A 21,400-nucleotide genomic window follows, 5' to 3' on the forward strand; every position below is an offset into this window, starting at 1 on the left:
ACTTCTTGTTCAGCCAATCACTAAGACAAACAAGTTTCAGAGTAGCAGCCGTGTTAGTCTGTATCCGCAAAGACAAACAAGTTTGTTTACATTTAATGCTGCCTGCTTCTTATTTACAATGTCACCTGAAAGTGAGGACAGGCATTCACATGCCACTGTTGTAGCTGACGTCGCAAGATATCTATGTGCCAGATGTGCTAAAGAGTCATATGTCCCTTCATGCTTTGACCACCATTTGAGAGGACATGCGTCCATGCTGATGACAGGTTCTGCTCAATAATGATCCAAAGCAGTGCGAACTGATGCATATTCATTTTCATCATATGAGTCAGATGCCACCAACAGAAGGTTGATTTTCTTTTTTGGTGGTTCAGGTTCTATAGTTTCTGCATTGTAGAGTGACCATATTTTCCTATGCTGAATATGGGACACCTGGTAAAATTACTCTTGTTCTAATGAGTTCAATGGCAATCAATCAGAATTATGCAGTACAAACATTCAAATTAACATCAAATTGACTGAGCCCCTGTTAAAAAGAAATATTATGTAATTGGATTCTTTTTATTTACCTTTTTATCTTTGAGGCTTTAGGGTTCACATGGGGAGGGGTGACACACACACTCCTACACCCCGCCCCAAAGATGGGGAGAGGTCTCACACACACACACACACACACACACACACACACACACACTCTCTCTCTCTCTCTTCTGTACACCTCTCTCACATGAGGGGTGTGTGTGTGTGTGTGTGTGTGTGTGTGTGTGTGACTGACCTATCTGACCCTCCCTGCCCAGTGCTCTCCACCCTTCATGCCGGGCTGGGCCATCGAGACAGACCTGCCTTTCCTGGTACCTGGTGCCACGTCTTCCAGAGGCAACACATGGGGGGCACGCAGGGTCACATGCCCCCCTCCCAAGATTTCTGCTAGGGTTCAGACCAGATTGTTGGGGGGAAGGAATGACCTGGCCTGTGTCTTTGTAAAGTTCATATCTTCTCCCCCCTTCCCCATGTGCCTGGAAGCAGCTTGTCCCTTCCTGCCCGCAGAGTGTCGAAAGGCAGCTAACACCTCCAGGCTGCTGCTGGCCACCAACATAACCCAGTAACCCAGCCTCCTTCTGTCCCCTGGCTACAGTGTGGGCAGGAAGGGATTAAGCCCTAAGGATTCATTGTGCACCAGGGCCCAGGGAACCTGACTGCAGGGGCTTCAGCGAACCTGGCCAGAGAGGTGGCTCAGCAGAGGAGGCTGCCTAGGGGACGGAGCAGCCCTGCACTCCCTGGGGGCAGGACCCAGGATGGTGGGGGGTCAGGAGAAGATGGTGTTAAATCACTTCCCCCCCCCCCACTCCAGAGCTTAGCAGATGGGCAGAGAGGCGTCTCCATGCCAGTGCTGTAAAGGGCTTTGGCACATGCAGGGCTTTCCTTCTCCTGGTCAGCACCCCAGGCCTGAGGGTCTTGGACTTTCCCAGGGCACCGGCCTAGCCAGAGGCAGTGTGGGAAGGAAGGAGTCTGCCAGCCAGGCTGTTGGTGACCTGAATGCTCCAACCAGGACTGGTTCTCCACACAGCGCTAGGAGCGAGATACGCCCTGCTGGGGGCGATTTGGAGGAGCAGCGGGGCAGGGGGGGTTGAAGGGGCAAAGCAGAGAGAGGACAGTGAGAAGGGGGGGCACGTAAAGGGCCAATGGGCAGGTAGCAAAGGTGACACGCAACTGGCTGCTGCCTGGTGCCTGCCCACACTCACCAGCCACCGCAGCGCGCTGCCAGTGCCAGCCAGAAATGGGGTGGGGGGGGCCCTGCTGGCCAAGAGCCAGCACGCAGTGGGGTCTGCACTGATGAACCAGCAGGGGGAACGGCCTGCCCCACGCACTCCATCTTCGCCCCGCCACCAGCCTTTCATACCCGTCCCCATCGTCGGCCACTGGACCCCCCCACTTACTGCTGGTTAGCGGGAAACTGGCGAGCAGGGATCAGCCAGCAGCAAGACCTGCCAGTACTGATGGTGGGAAGAGACAGAAAATATGGGACACTTTGCCCATTTTTAAGAAAAAGTCGGACACCTGTAGGAGGGCTTAAATATGGGACTGTCCCTTTAAAAACAGCACATCTGTTCACCCTACTGCATTGGAGTGTTGCTTTTTTAAGACTTCTGACAGCATGTTTCACACCTCATCCCTCTCAGATTTTGGAAGGCACTTCAGATTCTTAAACCTTAGGTCGAGTCTTGTAGCTATCTTTAGAATTCTCACATTGGTATCTTACTTGCTTTTTGTCAAATATGTAGTGAAAGTGTTCTTAAATCGAACAACATATGCTGGGTCGTCATCTGAGACTGCCATAACACGAAATATATGGCAGAAAGTGGGTAAAACCACAGAGTAGGAGACATACAATTCTCCCCCAAGGAGTTCAGTAACAAATTTAATTACCATTTCATTTTTTAAACGAGTTTCATCAGCATGGGAGCATGTCCTCTGGAATGGTGGCAGAAGCATGAACGGGCATACAAATGTTTAGCATATCTGGCATGTAAATACGTTACAATGCTGGCTACAAAAATGCCGTGTGGATGCCTGTTCTCACTTTCAGGTGACATTGTAAATAAGAAGCAGACAGCATTATCTCCTGTAAATGTAAACAAACTTGTTTGTCTTAGTGATTGGCTGAATAAGAAGTAGGACTGAGTGGACTTGTAGGCTCTAAAATTTTACATTGTTTTGTTTTTGAGTGCAGTTATGTAAAAAAAAAATCCTACATTTGTAAGTTCCACTTCATGATAAAGAGAGTGCACTACAATACACCTCTACCCTGATATAACATTGTCCTCGGGAGCCAAAAAATCTTACCGCGTTATAGGTGAAACCGCGTTATATTGAACTTGCTTTGATCCGCCGGAGTGCGCAGCACCGCCCCCCCAGAGTGCTTCTTTAACGCGTTATATCCGAATTCATGTTATATTGGGGTACAGGTGTATTTGTATGAGGTGAATTGAAAAAAATGATTTCTTTATCTTTTTTACAGTGCGAATATTTGTAATCAAAAATAATAATATAAAGTGAGCACTGTGCACTTTGTATTCTGTGTTGTAATTTAAATGAATATATTTGAAAATGTGGCAAAACAGACAAAAATATTTATAATACATTTCAGTTAGCCTTCTATTATTCTATTATTGTTTAATAGTGCAATTAAAACTATGATTAATCACGATTAAGTTTTTAAAATCTAGTTAATTTGTTTTGAGTTAATCATTTGAGTTAACTGCAATTAATTGACAGCGCTAATTTTCATGTCAACTACCCATTTTGCTCTTCAGCCTTCTTGTGGTGACATGTTTGTTTTCAAGTAAATAAAGAAAAGCTCTCAAGACTTTTGCAATGCCAAACTGTCATATATGTCATATCTATGGTGCCTAATCAGAAATATGTAATTAATGCAGGAATGGCTATTTTATTGGATAATACATTCATCATGGTATAAATGAAAACTAGTTCTATAATCCTAATGTTGTTTGCGACATGAATTATTTAACAATAACTTCTACATTTAATGTAAACTTGAAGATGATACTAAAGGATGGTTTTGAAAGAATATTTTCATCCCAAAATGTGTTTCATGTTGACAGTTATGTCAGGAGTATATTCAAAATGGTTTTAGATCCTATTGAAAAGTGTTAGAATCTCTGTTCATTGACTAAACGATGCCCACTCCATGAAACTTTTTAAATATATATATATATATATATATATATATATATATTTTAATCTTCTTATTCTCTTTCAGTCCCAGCAAAAATGCATTGTGATCTTTGCACTGGTGTGCTGCTTTGCGATTCTGGTTGCACTGATATTTTCTGCAGTGGATATAATGGGAGAAGATGAGGATGGACTCTCAGAAAAGAACTGTCAAAATAACTGTCGGTAAGAGGTAACAAACAAAACTTCTCTTTTGGGGCGGGCGAGGACATCAATGTGTTTATATAAAGATGCTTAATTAAAAAGACATTCCCAGTGTGCTATGCTCTTTATTCTATGACATTAAGGTTGGTTTGTTAACTCTGATGAAATAAAGCAGAATAAGAACTCCTGCAGCTTTCTCTTACCCCTCATACACAGGCAGAATGAATATGAGAGAGCCATAATGTTGTTCTGAAATAGATTATTCTCTTTGGTCATCATCATTGGCATTTTGCAGTTTTGCCATTGACACTATTGTCAGTTTCTCATAATTCTGCAGTGTACCAATCTGCATTATGTTGACTGTAACTATTTTAATGTTGCTTCTCTTGGAGACTCTTCTGGAAGCTAAATTTTATGCTGTGAAGATGTGACTCTTGGCTTTGAGAGTCAGTGCATTGGCCAACCTGAGCCCATACCTGTGAAAGTTCAGAGAATAGGACACAGCTGCTAGATCTGCATATCCCTCTCCCCTGGACACTTTTGAGCAAGACCGACAACATTTTTGCAGCACTGTTGCCTTCAGTGTAACCGATTGCTGTTCATTACACCCACACCACTGTGCATAGGATTTTGCGGAGGGCAATTGAGATGGTTCTTTGTGATACACTCCAAGCACAACTGACTCATATAATGAGAACAAGTGTGGTTGAGGGGGTGGTGGCTGTGATGTTTTCAGATCTCACTCAGACTTCTGTTGAAGTGCAGCCCAGTTGCAAATTCCTTTCAACCTGGTGATTAGATTAGATAGACAGCTCTCTCTGAAGCCCTCCATTGGCTCCCCATTTTCCAGCCCATCCATTTCATGCTTCTTGTCCTCACCATCAAGGCCCTTCACAACTATCCCCTCTCTACTTATCCACTTTTGTCTTCGGTTGTCTTGCTCAGTGCCTCTCCAAGGTGACTGATGCCAATATTTTCAAAACATAATCATCTGCTTCTTCCACAGCTGTCTCCACTCCTCCTTCCATAACCCATCTTACACATGGAACATCCTCTTGGTTCTTAAGAACACTTCCTTCCCCTCTTCAAAACCCCTACCCCAAGACCCACTTCTAACATGATGCCTATAGAAATTAGCCAACTGACAATGGCTAGCTACAGAGCCAGGGGAGGATAATTAATATGTATTTTAAAAATAGGCAAATAAAACATGGGAATATTTTACATCTTATATCCAGATTTGCCTTTCTTTGCTGTCTTGGGTTGTGAGATCTGTGGGGCAAGGTCTCTCTGGAAATGCCTAGCACAGACTGGTCACTGCCATGATATAAATAATAACTGAATTATTATTATTTAGATTGTTTGTTTTTTCACAGTTGTATTTTCAAACAAATGGTGCTAAAAATATACTTTGTGCTTAATCTCTCTTTGTGAATATATTGATCTATGTACTATTCTGTGTTAATTGGTACATACCACCCTCTCTTCCTTCCTGCTCAGAGGGCCAGATTCTAATCTTTGCTGGTATAAATCCAATTTAAACCCATTGACTCCTAATATGTTTAAAGTCAATGGGATTTCTCTGCATTTACAGTGATAAAATTGAAATCAGACTTTCTTTCACTGCATGATCTAACTGCTATTACTTGGCCCAGAAACTGCACTGATGCTGTCTGTATAATTTGCCCAAGGTATTTCTAATAGCATCTGTCACTGCAGTATCTAAAGTGCTGACCACCTGCTAACATAGATTGTGATCCAGTTCTCCTGGATGTGATGAAATTAGGTTCCCTTATGTATTTAACATATTGTAGACTTAACTAATGTGGTGCAAGATCAATTGCTGTTCCATGGCATATCATTAGTATGTTGGGTAAGCACTTTGAAAAAGTAAGGCAAGAATTCTTATATTTCAGCTGTCTGAGTACTTTGCTGAAATTCAGGAGCTGCAGTTTACATGTGCAGGATGTGCTGAGGCAAATTGGTGAAAAATCCCAAACTCCCTTTTCTAGATGGAATTAATGTGCAGTGTAAGATTGTGTATTTTCTTTGATTCAAGTTTGTCTTTTAAATAGCTCAAGCATCCTAGAGATTGTGTAGGGGACATGCTGCTGTTGCTCAGATGAAAATCTCAAAGTTTTGTTTAAGGCTTATGTCTCTCTTGGAAGTCATCTTCAACTTTGAGATTTTTAGCATAATTCGTCTCGAGAGAATTCTGGTCTTAAAAAAAAACAAACAAACTACTCATTCAAATAAATAAATAAATAAATAAATAAATAAAAACCCAGCAAAGTGAAAACAAAGATTTTTGCCCAGTTTTCTTGGTGTTCGTCTCCTTTTTATAGCTACTGAGAGGGATCAGAATATTACCAGTCCCATTTAGGAATGTTTTGTACCATTTATAAATAAGAAGTCTAATCAGATCTCTTCTGCAAAAAGCATTTCTATGTAACCTACATAAAATGGCCATTTGTGAATATAAATTCTCTATATAGGACTCTTCCTTCAACATCAGGCATGTCTTCTGTTAATCATTTCATTATTATTGTGCAAAGACATTGAGTACCTTCCCCAAATCGTCTCAGTCGTCACTGCTGTTTGAATTCTTGTTGGGAGTCTGTGTAACAAACATATGTCAAGGGAGTGATGCAGTATGCTATTAATTTGGTATTTTTAAAGGAATACAGAACAGATTTTGCCCAGCATATTAAAAGGTCACAAAAGAAGCATTTTTGAATGAAATGTGAAATATATATGAGCATATTATTATTTGCATTCTTTGAGCCACCCACTGATGACTGGGATCTTGCAGAAAGTGAGGTCATTCGTGACCCTAGCAACATAGGGTCAGATTGTTACGGGCTGCAAGCCAGTTTCCATTCTGCTGGTTTAGCAATTGGAAAAGGTTTAATGTGTGATATTCTAAAAAATATGTTTAATTTTTAAAACATTGAAGTTCATTTAATTGTTCCTTAATTTCCATACTTCTAAAATGGCCCATTTCTCAAGCCTCTGGATGCATTTGCATCTTTAAAAAAAAACAGTTGATTAAAAAACACAAACATCCTGATAATAATTAAGAGAAAAGAGACACTTGCCAAATTAATTATCAACCAGCATCATAAAGAGGAAAAATTGAAAATACCATCTCCAGCCAACTCCAAAATAGCCGTTTTCAGGCACTGTTAATTACAAAAATAAGTATATCCATTTTGCTAAGTGCAGCTTTCTGAAAGTGCTAAGAGACTAAGCACTTCTTCTTGGGCCAAATCCTAGAGATGCTGAGAGCCTGTATCTCCCACTGAAGACAGTAGACACGAGCATGGAAAGCTGTATTTGGGCTAAGGCCCGATGAACAGATAGGCCATGCACCCTGATCTGAGGATCAATAAACTCAGGCTCTGGCAAACCAATAAAACCAGCTGATTCTGGGGTCATCAGAAATGCCCTGCTGTTGGCTTCAAAGTTTAGATCAGAACAGTTAACAAAAGAGCTGCAGCTGAACTCAATTGATAGGTATTACTGTATTAAACCAGATGTAAGACATTCTTTTCCAATCTCTTCCACTGACTCTCACACTGCCACAGATATACTCTTTATAATTAAAACGATTATTTTCAATTCGGTTGGACCTGTTCTGAAGAGGTGCTGAGCACCTGCGATTCCTGTTGACTTCAGTGGAAGATGTGGGCTTTCAGAACCTCTAGGATTTGACCCAATGAGATGTACTTGTTTCCTTATGAACTTTCAGGATGCCTTGCTTAGCAAAACAGATGTAGTTGTCATTTTAAATCATTTTTATTGAAATTAATAACATGAATTTGCACTTTGAGAGTGGAAAAATAGAAGTCCATTAACAAAATCAGTCACATCAGGTTAGAAGGTTGTTGTAGTTTGTGTGTTGTTTTTGATTACAAATTTTTCTCCAGAGACACAAATAGGAATATTGTCGAGAGGCACTGACAGATGAAACTGGTTAAGAGGAGATGCTTAGCAGTCTGGGAACTCTGCCTATGTTGCTGTGGGTCCATTAAGCAGTGCATCTATAAAATTAGATTATTGCAATTTGAAGATAGTACTCTTTAATGTCAGAACCATTATTAATAAATCTTGGTTAGTTTGTGATGTGCTGTTAGCCAAGACATTACTGCCTTACTGAAACTGGCTGGTAATTCTACAGTAAAATTATCCAGGGGAAAGACAAAGGCAAATCATAATAGCAAAAAATGGTCTTTGTGTCTCAACTGTCTAAACTGAGGTGTCACAAGAAACCTCCATCCAGTCCCTACAGCATCATCTGTTAAATATGACTCCTCTTCTCCTCTGTACTGGTGACAGAGGCTACTGTGGGCTGCTGTAGGCTGCTGGGGCTCCTGCAGGGCATGGGGCAACTTTATCTCTCCAGCAGCAGTTGGCTTAGGTGGCTGACTGCTCCCTTCAGTAGCTCTTTGTAAGCTGGAGGTACAGCAGTGTGAAAGAGAAATACAGTGGAAAATAAGCTATGTGGAGCCTTTGCCCATGTTTCTAAGGGCATGGTGAAGGGGTGTAGTGGTGAATTTTTTGGTTGGTTTGTTTTGAGAGCTCGCCTCTGTGTGTGATGGGTGGAGGCAAGTGATTTTTGGAAATCTGCCTTTGCGTGGGGGTTTGGTGTGTGTATGTTTTGAAGGAAATTTGCCTCTGTATTTGTGCTCGGGGTAGTACTTTTTAGGATATGTCTACACAGCAGATGGAAGAATGCTGCCCAGAGTGGCTACTACACAGACACGTGCTAGCTCTGCTTGAGCTAGTGCACTAAAAATAGCAGTATGGCTGCGGTGGCATGGGCAATGGCTCAGGCTAGACACCCAAGCATGTACCTAAGCGGTCAGGCTGGTTTGTACTCAGGGAACTAACCTGAGTCATCACACATGCTGCCACCGCCTCTCTGCTATGGTGTTGTGTTTGAAGAAGATTAGTACATTAATGCAAACTAGGAACCTTTTAGTTCACGCCGACACCATCCAGAAGGGGGAGTTACAGTGATCACTCTGGTGTACACTGCCATTCACAGCCCTGTAGTACAAACTGCAGGGCAGTGTAGACATAGGCTAGGAAGGAGAGGATAGCCTCCTGCAATTTCTCACACTGGCTTTGAAAATTGATGGGCCCATCACTGCATGAGTATTTATATATCCTTTAGATTGTTTGTATCCTTTCAAATGTACCTGTGAATGCACTGAATCTTTGTTGGGATGCTGCTAGGTTCTAGGATTCAATTATATCCTGGAATAGTGAGTTCCATAGCTAAAGTAAAATATATATTGTTTTTAAATTTGATTAATTGTTCTCTTGTTCTTGTATTCTGAGAAGATAAATAGAAGTCCATGACTTGTTTGTCCTCTCTAATATAAACTAAAGCAAGGTTTTATGACATTAAGTGAGCAGAATGTAGTGCTTGCTTGCATGGCTTTGTCTTAAAACTGTTCTATCGCCGATAGATTGTGATGATAGGGGGAGGGGAATGAGATTTTCTCTAGCACTGCATGAGTTCTACCAGTTTCATGGGGGGGGGGGGTTATTTATTGGTTTTAAGTTTAACAAACAAAATGTGACAGGCATAATAATAGACTGTCTAAACAGAGCAGGGTGTTCATGATTTTGAAAACATGCATGTTAAAGAGCAACTCAGGATTTCTGTTTACCATACACTTAAGCCAATCAGCATAAAAATGCCTTCTCCCATTTTGGGGGACGAGTTGTAGAACTCCTTGTTTTAAAGATTACCCTTATGGCCTGTCATCATCTTTATTTTTGCCCCAGTAACAAAAAGAGTCCTATGGCTTGGATGCTGCAAAGAGCTGGGTGCCTCCTGCAAGCTGGTCAGCATCCCGAGCCCCTCTTGTACTCCGAGGGAATTGAAGATGCCCAGCTCCTCAGTGGAGGTGGTTTAGAACCTTGCAGGAGTCGAGCAGCAAGCAGCTGCGTTTTTTTATTTTTAAGATGTATGAAAACAGAATGGCTATTGATATTAACGATAATCCTGTAACTTTAGAGTGTACATTGCTGTGTCGTCTCTAGCCATATAATTAAACTCAGGGTATAGGGGTTTCATTTTTCTAGTCCAATCCTATGCAAAAGGAGAAAATAAATGTAAAAAAGTTTACCAAAGTGCCTGACTAAAGACCTGATCCAACTCCCATTAATGTCAATAAAAAGACTATCATTGGTTCAATTGTGGGAGCAAGATTGGGCCTTAATTAGTTTTCTCTGAATTCATGAATCACTGTCATCCTCAGAGTCCTTGCTGAACCTAGTGGTCTCCCCTTGAGTTTATTAAGATGAAGTGCTGGTTTAGTGCCTTCCAAAGTGTAGGTTTTTCTTATTATTCAGCACACACCACTTGGCTGGGGACAAAAGGGAAATTTCCATGCTGTTTTCTTGGGACTCTGTTTAAAAAAAAAAAAAAAAAAAAAAAAAAGTGTAAGCAAGATTTGAATGAGCTCTCCCCTGACAGCTAGTGGTAAGCTGGGGGGAAAAGGCATCAGGACCAGACTATATTTATACCTACTCTGCCTAGGTATGAGCAGACAGAGCTATATTGCCCAAGTGATCAATTTTGGCTGATTTGGGGTTACAAATCACTTTAATGTATTGAATACAGGGGTAATAAAATGTTGTTTTCCTCCTTCTGTGAGTAAAGGGCAACAGAACTATACTTAGCCTGTCCTGATTGAGGGGGGTAATCCTCAACTGACCTGCTGTGGGACAGTGTTTCTGTGGAAGAGATTGCCCAGCCTGTGAGGTTCCCCCACTAGTTGCTGAAATCACTGAGAGCTGGGTGGAACTTCAAGAGAGACCGACTTGCAGAGACAGGTGGCAGCAGGAGGTGATCGCGCAGGGCCATTGGTGATGGAGCAGACAACGGGATGGTGGAGTGAACGGTGGCAGAGTGAATGCCGGTGCAGCGGAGGCAGCATGCAGCCACACGGAGTGAATGGCGGCAACCATGAGCCAATTGCGGTAGCAGCAGTAGAGGCATTGTTCGATTTTCCTTCCCCCCTGCCCTGCTGGGTGGGAGGTGAACTCACGTGAATGCACCTGGGAGCTCTGAGTCTTCACTGACCAAGGACAGCAGCTGTGAATGGAGTGTGGTGTGTTAAAGGGACATTTGTTTGTTGGACTTTCACATCGCAAGGTGAGAAACGGAGGCAAAGGATACTGCCCAATGTACTCTGGGGTGAGAGTTTTGCTCATGGTCAGATGTGTTCAAATCATGGTTGTGGTGTGTTCCCAAATTAATGCCAGGTTCCTTTCCTCTTTTTATTAAGTTTTTCTCTGCTACACACAGACTCAGTGCATGCGAGTGGGGAAGTATTGCCCCTTAGAGGTGCCCAGGGGTGGTGTTTAATTTTCCCAGATTACTGCGTGGGGGCTCAAGCCAGTTTTGTGTTGTATTAAACCCAGCCCTTGTTGCAACTGACTCCACCTGGCTGAAGGGTTAAAACAGTATTTGGTTCACATTCTCTGCTCTGCGTTTATGGACTCTGGTCAGGGGAAATCTTGTCACCTTGAGAAAGCAGGTCCCTATCTCTTTGTAGATCAACGTGTTCAGTTTATGGGGGTCTTTTTATCCTGCTTTGTGGCCAGTGACCCACTTGTCCATATTAAACTTCCTAGATAAATCTTCAGTATTGTTCTCTAAGGAAATGACATTAGTTGCAGTTAAAATTTTGATTAGAATCTTTGAATTTTTGCTCTACTCCTAGGTTCTTTGATTGTTCAACCAAGGCTTGTTCTTTGCCTATGATTCGAGGCACCATCTGTGCCAATGACACCATTTATTTTAATCACTTCTCCACCCTCAGAGCAATGAATCAAAGAGGCACTTGTCATAGTTTAGATTTAGCCTTGTTTATTGCTCATATAATGAGCTCTGAGTTAAATGTAGGGCTAGGCTGTGTCTAATCCCATAATGCTTCCTGGCATTCCCCCTTGAGCAGTGTGCTCCTAAACTAAGCAGAGTTGGATGAAGACAATCCCAGGCCCTAGGCTCATGATGACACAGGGCCTCCTGTGACTGGCTCACTCACCACTTGGAGGGTGGTGCCAAGGGGCTGCCTTCCCAAAGGAGTAGAAGCAGTGTCATGGCGCCCTCCCTCCTCCCCCGCCAAAGACTGCTGCCAAAGTCAGAACTAGGAATAATCTAATCAGCAAATTAGCTGGTTTGACAAGGGGCGCAGGCGCACAGACACTTTGCACATCAGCTCTGGTGCTGTGCTATTCCTCAGTGCAATTCTGAGTGGTGTCGTTCACCTCACACTAAATTGGTCAATGTTGAATTGAACTCAACCATGATCATCATCGCAAGCATCCTCCATCCCACTCCTGCTCTATTGGCTACCAGATCTGAGCAACACATTCATCACAGGGAGTCTACAACCAGACTGATGGAAAAGTTACATGCCAATCCAGGTCTCCCACTGTACCTGGACATTTTCAGTCACCCCAGAGCACGACTTACGTCGAGGCACCTATTGTGGTCTCAACTGCCAGATCGGAATCTGTCAGCAGCAACTCTATGGCGTGATGAGTGGCTGGCTAAAGATGTTTGGAATGGTTTCCTTGTCGCTGATCTGTTGGTTCAGCCACCAGGATTTGACTTGCCATATCACCTTTGGACTCTGCTGAAAAGGTTCTGAACTTCTACCCAAGGGGTCTGTGTGATGGCCCACTTTGTCAGTGTGGTATCTGTCAGTCAATGGCACATGTTGTCGATGAATGTCAACTAACCAGACTTCATGGTGGCCTTAGAGCCCTTCAATCTGCTGATGAAGCTGCAGTCGGGTGATTTGGCAAGCACCGCAAATGCGAGAAGAAGACACATCTACTCCATGAGTAGCAGCAGAGTTCCCCTCTCCATTGGAGAGTAAGAATGGTGGCAGGGGGACTTCTATGAGTGATGGGATAAATCCTGGAACATGTATCTGCTTGGTTGGGTGAGCTGGATCCACTGTACCCTTATCTTCCTGCCACACACACATCCCTCTGCTGGGGGTCTTGGAGTTAACACTCCATTGAGATGCATGGGGCAGTTAGCCCCTCTCAGAGGTGTTGTGTCAGGCTGTCTACAGATATTTCTGCTTCGGTTACACCCAGGTCACATTTTCAAGCTTTTCTTTGCAGCTATGAACACTAGGAAATTTCTTTTCTCCCCTTAAATTAAAGTGTGGAATCTGATGTAATTGCCTGACTCCAGGTGCCAGGGCCGTAAGCATTAAAGACCAGCACAAAGTACTTAGGAAGGAAAAATCAAATGCAAAATGGAGAATAACTGGCTAGGCGTAATATTGCTGAAAACGACCTAGGGGTTATAGCGGATCACAAATTAAACAAGGCAACAGTATGATGCAACTGCAAAAATGGTTAGTACTCTGGGTTGTATTAACAGAAGTGTTGTATGTAAGACATGGGACATAATTGTCCCACTCTACCCCTCACTGGTGAGGCCTCAGATAGAGTACTGCATCCATTTTAAGAAAGATGTGTACAAATTGGAGCGAGTCCAGAGGACAGCAACAAAAATGATAAAAGATTTAGAGAATCTGACCTATGAGGGAAGGCTAAATAAACTGGATATGTTTATCCTTGGGAAAAAAAACTGAGGGAGGACCTGATATTTCTTCAAATATGAGAGAGGCTCCTGTAAAGAGGATATAGTGATCAACTGTTCTCAATTGTCCACTGAAGGTAGGACAAGAGCTAATGGATATAATATGCAGCAAGAAAGATTCAGGTGAGATGTTAGGAAAAACTTTCTAATTGTAAGGATGGATAAACTCTGGAATAGGCTTCCAAGGGAGGTTGTGGGATCCCCATCACTGGAGGTTTTTAAGAACAGCGTAGACAAACACCTGTCAGGAATGGTCTAGGATTACCTGTTCCTGCCAGTGCAGGGGCTTGATTTGATGATCTCTAAAGGTTCCTTCCAGCCCTACATATCTAGGATGCAATGTTTAGTCTAGCCCGGGCACTACCCTCTCCAGGGGGCTGTCCCTTAAAGGCATAATCTGGGTCTGCCATCTTGAACGGTTAAAACTCTTAGCCCCCACCCCCTTAAAGCATTTTAAACTAATACTTTTGTTAATTAAAGATAAATTTAGTTGCTACATTCAACCACGCCCTGACACCACTGATCCCTTCTTGTCTTGTCTGTGAAAAAAAGACCATTTAGAGGTCTTGGTCCACTATATTACCAAAACTGTTGTTTTTCCATTTCATCTGGGGCCATTTTTTCCCCCAAATGAAATCTCTTCCTGTCATCCTGACTTTAAAAATATCTTGGTGTTTGCTAGCTAGAATTTCTTATCTGGTGACCACCTCTTTTTTTCCTCTGTCTAATGACATGTGCTTTCCTGAGATGCTTGGAGTGGCAAATCTTATCTTTATGACAACATCATCTCCGATTAGTGTAAAAGTTGGTTTCATTTCTGCACATAGTACTGAAATGGTTCTTCACAGGTCCATTGGTGATTTGACTGGCCTCCAAGAAGAAGGGGAGAACTTACCTTGCCTCCGAGGCTGGCTGTGTGATGGATGTTAAATGGCACTAGCTTGGACTTTTAGGGAAAAGAGCAAGATCTCTTTAACCCTTGCAACTCTCAGGATGAATACACTGCATTCATATAGGAGCACAGATGATACTTGGAGCTCTCTTGTCAGTTTGAGTAGACTCTGGCTGGAATGTAGCTAAACTCATCTATCATGTAGCTCATCTATCTTGATCGATCACTCAGCATCATTCTTTATACTCACTGTTTAGAATTGCTTTACAATATTCTTTGTCACTTGGTGGGTATCTCCTCTTGCTGTTTGACTTGAGTCAATGTCTAAAATGATAGGTTTGTTTTTACTGTTTGAGTACTGGAGAAAAATATTTGAAAACTAATAGCTTTAGACATACGAAACGTGCACAAATACTTGCCAAAAGTTTAAATGTAAAGTTATTTATTATAATAGCTAAATCAGAATGTATTATCTATAAATATGAACAATTTAAAGATTTTTGAAGACTCATTTTACACAAATCAGTGCTGTTTATATATACAGTGAACTCTGCCTTTTATGTAATCACTAAAAAGAATGACAAAACTCAGTGAACATGAATAGCTAACATTTAGGGTACTAGCTGGAGACTTGGGAGACCCAGATTCAAGTCCCTGCTTGGCCACAAACTCCGTGTGTGACCTTGGAATAATGTATCCAGTTCTGGTGTCAACAAGAAAGATGTTGATAAACTGGAGAGGGTTTGGAGAAGAGCCACAAGAATGGTTAAAGGATTGGAAAAACATGCCTTATAGTGACTGAGCTCTTTGAGTCTATCTGGTTAGCTTAATAAAGAGAAGGTTAAGGGGTGACTTGATCACAGTCTATAAGTACCTTCATGGGAAATGAGAACTTGATAATGGGCTCTTCAATCTAGCAGACAAAGCTATATCATGATCCCATGGCTGGAGGTTGAAGCTAGACAAATTCAGACTAGAAATAAGGCACACGTTTTTAACAGTGAGGGTAATTAACCAGTGGAGCAATTTACCAGGAGTTGTGGTCGATTCTCCATCACTGGAAATCTTTCAATTACAATTGGATTTTTTCTAAAAGATGTGGTCTAGTTCGAACAGGAATTAATTCAGAGAAGTTCTATGGTGTGTGATAGAAAGGAGTCACACTAGATGATCACAGTGGTCTCTTCTGTCCTTAGTCTCCTTGTTCCTCATTTTTTCATCTGTAAAATGGGGATGATAGGGAAGTAAGTACTGTTTAATGGGGGTCATATGAGCATAAATTGCACTGATGTGGGCCATACAGATACCTAAGGTAGATAGAAAAATCAGTTCCATAACAGAGATGAATGCCTAATAAAGGCAGAGTAGAACTGTATTCGGTACATTTGAGGATATTTTTAGCACTGTCTCTAAAGTCAGGAGGTTCCCTGTTAAAAGATATTTTACAGGTTTCACTGTATAGAGCAGTTATTAGTATCTCAGTTAACACTATTTAATAAACTCTGAAAGAATATTACTGCCCAACTGCTTAGGGCTAAAATCTGGGCCAATAATAGGAATATTAATGATGTCTTTGCAGCATATAGATTATGTGCAACCCTTTAGGGGTGATCATATCACTGTCCCTGCATTGTCCAGAGTTTGACCCATTGATTCTCTCCTCTCCCTCTCAATTCTTAATGGCATCTAAATCAACATAGATTTGCCTTAATTAATCCCTAATTTTATGAAAAGCATCATTATAGATATTAACTCCTGTAGGTATCAGCACTCTTATGGGCATCTATGTTAGCACTCTTAGGGCATATTGGAGAATTTCCATAACGCTGTGTTTCCGTAATTTGAGTATGGCCTATATCTTTGGGGAATAGATGCTTTGAGAGTACATTATTCCTTTCATTTGTGGATTTTTATTACCATCTTTAGCTACAGTACGTCTGCTGAATCAGCAATGCAGCTTGCAAATAGCTGCTGTCAGAGCTTTTTACCTTTGAATTTTCCTTGATTGTTTTACAAAGTATCTTGTTTGGTCTCTGCATGAAGGGCATTAAATTTAAGGGATTGCTGGATTGTATAAATGTTAGCAGCATATAGTGGCCTCTTTGATCCTGTTCTGTGTGGGGTTGGGGGTGGAGGGTTTCTTATTGCAAAGTCTCTCTTTTTGTTAATAGTAATAATAATACAAAAATGTGTGGATTTCAAGAACAAAAAATATTATTTTTCTTCTTGACAATGACTGATAGCAAATGCAGCCATGTATCAGAGCTCCTACACAAACTGCATCAAGAAACAAAAGTAAATGGTTGAAAGATACATAGATCAAGAAAAGATGCATTAATAAATTGAAAGAAAAATAAATGAGAATATAGGCTGATGGCATGTGTTGTCAGATGCTACCGGTGTGGTGCTCTGCTCTATCCAATGCTGATAACAGGCGGCTGCGTGCATGTGTTCCCTCTGTGTGCTGCCCCGGCTCTGCAGATCACTGGCACAGCAGAGAGAACTCCCAACGACCACAGACTCTAGTAAGGTACGAAGGCACCCGGCCAGGTTTATTGTCGAAAAGAAACACAGTCTCTAGCTCGCCGGATTAGATATCGATGGGTCTGCTAGTACATATGTGCTCCCTGACAATGGACACAGCTCAGTCAGTGGTGAGACTTTCCACTGCCCCCTAGGCCGGACAAAGATGTCCACTCAGGGAGGCATTCTTATACACAGGTACAAACAGGTTGCACATCATTAAACGTACTGAGGTACACCCCCTCTATTAAGGGGGTTGCCTTTCTCACGCGTTGGTTGGTTGCTTTCTCACAGGTTGGTTCGAACAAATCTATCCATCATATTCTCTATCCATCATACTGTCTATCCATCGTATTGTCTATTCATCATTGTCTATCTATTATATTGTCCTTTTCTACTGTCTTTAGGCTGGGTCTGCCTGTTCCTTGTTATCTGTGTGGGATGTGTTCATACCCAGCTGTTCTGGTGCCACTCTGGCACATGTTCATCTTATTAGTGCTTATATATTTAATACATGCTTCTAGCAGCCCTCTTCTTGCCAACTTCTGTGAGTGGGACCTGCCTCTGACTCACAGCCTAGCTTTGCTTAACAATGTCTTGACTATTACTCTAGTTCAGACCTCAGGCCTCATACTGGGCCTCTGATACAAGATTTTATATTTCAGGGTCTCATCTTACTACAGCATGATGACAACAATAGTCACATTTCTCATTGTACTGCTATCTGACCATTTATTCCATTAATATTAACTTTATTTATTACATATATTCAGCTAATACTTTTTTTTTTCACATAACATGCTATGGCAAAAGATCATAAACATATAAAATAGCCCATATGAGATGACAGAAAAATACATTACTATTTCCCAGTTTTTTAAAAAAAATCAACTAATTTTCCTCTCACTGTCTTGATACTGTATTTCTCAGCAACATTTAGTCCTCACTAAAAAAGTTCTTTGTGGGCTTAGCTGAGCACCAATGAAATGTAGAAATAAAATGAAAACAACTAATGAAGTATCAGTTTTCCTATTTACGTAATAATACCACTTACGTGGAGCTTTATGAACACTGATGAATCTTCTCAAATACCCGGTGAGATAGGTATGTTAAGATTACTATGTCAGTTTTACAGATGGGGAAACTGAGAGTGTGCCTGAAGGATTGATTTTCAGCGGTGCTGGGCACACACAACTTGGTTCAGAGGTGACTTGTCCAAGGCTTTACAGCGAGTCCCTGGCAAACCCAAGGTTGTAACTCATGAGTTCTAGGCTATCAGTCCCATATAAACATAGATAATGTTGCCTCCAGGAGATCAAGCCTCAAATGCTTTGTACATTCAATGGAGGAATAGAACACTTACACTTAAAAACAAGAAAGCTGAAACAGTGGCATCAAGAGCTGTCAGAAGAAGCCCAGACAAAAGATATGGCATGGACAAAGAAAAAAAAAAAGGCACCATTGACTTTTACCCCCACTGGCACTCAAGTACACTGTCTGAGATTGAAGTGTCCTTATGTTCCAGGGCCACCATTAGAAAGGAAGCAATTGTCAATAGAAACCAGTTGGTATTTAACTTCCATATTATATATGGCATACCTCCAGGTGCCACTCTGTGGTACCTGTTGGCAAATGCTGACCCTCCAGTGGGAAAATGCTGTATATTTCTGTACCTAGAAAAATATTCTAATAATGTTTATAAGTAGGGCTCTCGATTAATCGCAGTTAATTCACATGATTAACTTAAAAAAAAAATCTAGATTAATCACCGTTTTAATTGCACTGTTAAACAATAGAATACCAATTTAAATTTATTAAATATTTTGGATGTTTTTCTACATTTTCAAATATATTGATTTCAATTACAACACAGAATACAAAGTGTACAGTGCTCACTTTATATTATTATTTTTGATTACAAATATTTGCACTGTAAAAATAAACAAAAGAAGTCGTATTTTTCAATTCACCTCATACAAGCATTCGCATGGCACTTTTGTAGTGGGCATTGCACAGTATTTATGTGCCAGATATGCTAAACATTCATATGCACCTTCATGCTTCTGCCACCATTACAGAGGACATGCTTCCATTCTGATGACACTCATTAAAAATGTGTTAATTTAATTTGTGACTGAACTCCTTGTAGGAGAATGTATGTCTCCTCTGTTTTACTCGCATTCTCTGTTTTACTCGTCATATATTTCATGTTATAGTGTCTTGGATGATGACTCAGCACATGTTCATTTTAAGAACACTTAAACTGCAGATCTGACCAAATGCAAAGAAGGTACCAATGTGAGATTTCTAAAGATAGCTACAGCACTCGACCCAAGGTTTAAGAATCTGAAGTGCCTTCCAAAATCTGAGAGGGACGAGGTGTGGAGCATGCTTTCAGAAGTCTTAAAAGAGTAACACTCCGATGCGGAAACTACAGAACCTGAACCACCTAAAAAGAAAATCAACCTTCTGCTGGTGGAATCTGACTCAGATGATGAAAATGAACATGCGTCAGTCTGCACTGCTTTGGATCTTTATCGAGCAGAACCCATCATCAGCATGGACACATGTCTTCTGGTATGGTGGTTGAAGCATGAAGGGACATATGAGTCTTTAGCGCATCTGGCACGTAAATATCTTGCGACTCTGGCTACAACAGTGCCATCCGAACGCCTCTTCTCACTTTCAGGTGACATTGTAAACAAGAAGTGGCAGCATTATCTCCTGCAAAAGTAAACAAACTTGTTTGTCTTAGTGATTGGTTGAACAAGAAGTAGGACTAAGTGGACTTGTAGGCTCTAAAGTTTTACATTGTTTTGTTTTTGAGTGCAGTTATGTTAAAAAAAATTCTACATTTGTAAGTTGCATTTCATGATCAAGAGATTGCACTACAGTACTTGTATTAGGTGAACTGAAAAATACTATTTCTGTTGTTTTTTTACAGTGCAAATATTTGTAATCATAAATAAAGAGAAGTGAGCACTGTACACTTAGTATTTTGTGTTGTAATTGAAATCAATATATTTGAAAATGTAGAAAACCTCCAAAAATATTTAAATAAATTGTATTCTATTATTTTTTAAAAGCACGATTAATCACCATTAATTGAAATTAATTTTTAATAGCTTGATAGCCCCATTGATAAATAAATTGGTGAATTTTGAAACTAATATTTTAATTTGGCTCAAAATATAGAATTTGTAAATAGAAAACTAAGATCAGTAGACATGGACTTTTTTTTTTTTTTTTTTTTAAATCCTGATTGAAACAATGCCCAGAAATCACCATGATTAGGTGTATTCTACACCTCTAGATAGACAGACAGAAACAAATAAGCCCAAACACTATGTCAGTGGCCCAGAGGACGTTACATTAGCACTTTGCATTTGATTTAATAAACAGAGTATCAGGTATACCTCATAGATTAAGTTTAATCAACTGAATTTGTCCATTTTTGTTTCTTTTCCAGCTGAAGCCTCATTTATCTTTGTTGCCTCATCTTTCTTGGTTTTATTAAAATCTCATAGCATGATCTGGAGAACTGAGCATAAAAATATGTTCCATGGAGTTTTCACTCTGAATAGCCATTTGGGACGTTGCCAGTATGTACTCAAAAGTAGATTTCTCAATGTCTAATTTAATCCAGCCTTCTCACCTTTTAATGTAATATCTGAGCACCTATCACTGTAAGGGAGTATGGCATCCCCAGAAGATGAATGATTAGATCATTGTTTCTAAACTTCATGGGGTGGGACCATTCTTTCCACTACCAAATACCCTTCAGACACAGGGATTCAGGTCGCTTCTTTTTTGGTAAAGATTAGGGTGGTTTTCTTTTCTTTTCTTTTCTTTTTTTTTTTTCTGGAACCATGTGTATCACCTTCGTTACAGGAGGGCCAGGAAAAAGCTAATCTTTATGTACTGATTCCAGTCCCATCTCCCATGATATGGCCTGAGGATTACAAAAGTATAATGCTCCTCTTACAGAGCAAGGGTCAGAATCTGCTGACTGCATTGAGGCCCAGTCCAGTGTTTTAGCCTTCCCCACTTCAACCTCCTGTTTTCTAGCTTTCCCAGTACAAACAGATGCACGCTCATACATCTAGGAACAAGGAATGTAAGTCACAGTTATCTGATGGGGGCCTTTATCCTGGAAAGGAGTAACTCTGAAAAGAATGTAGGGATTAGAGTTATTTCTGATGGGCATCTAAAGCTGGAGATGTGATGTATCTGTATTTATGCTGGTTCAGTACAGCTGCACAACTAACTCTGTAACCATGGGGTTTTGTGTAGGGTTACCATACGTCCGGATTTTCCCGGACATGTCCGGCTTTTTGGGCTCCAAATCCCTGTCCGGGGGGAAATCCCAAAAAGCCGGACATGTCCGGGAAAATTGGGACATGCGGGGCCGGCGGTGCTGGGCCGGGGGCCGGGCCGGC

General features: G+C 41.2%; 1 protein-coding gene across 2 annotated transcripts in view; it reads left to right on the forward strand.

The window, feature by feature from the left end:
• PLD5 (phospholipase D family member 5) overlaps positions 1-21,400 on the forward strand; it is a 259,269-nt gene that overhangs the window by 98,799 nt on the left and 139,070 nt on the right. For both annotated transcript variants that reach the window (XM_024210268.2, XM_024210269.2), the window contains exon 2: positions 3,782-3,918. In XM_024210268.2, coding sequence (XP_024066036.1) covers positions 3,782-3,918 — 137 coding nt within the window. The remainder of the gene's footprint in view (positions 1-3,781; positions 3,919-21,400) is intronic.

This window comes from Terrapene carolina, unplaced genomic scaffold, assembly GCF_002925995.2.
Source record: "Terrapene carolina triunguis isolate 2854851 unplaced genomic scaffold, T_m_triunguis-2.0 Scaffold85, whole genome shotgun sequence".
NCBI lineage: Eukaryota > Metazoa > Chordata > Testudines > Emydidae > Terrapene > Terrapene triunguis.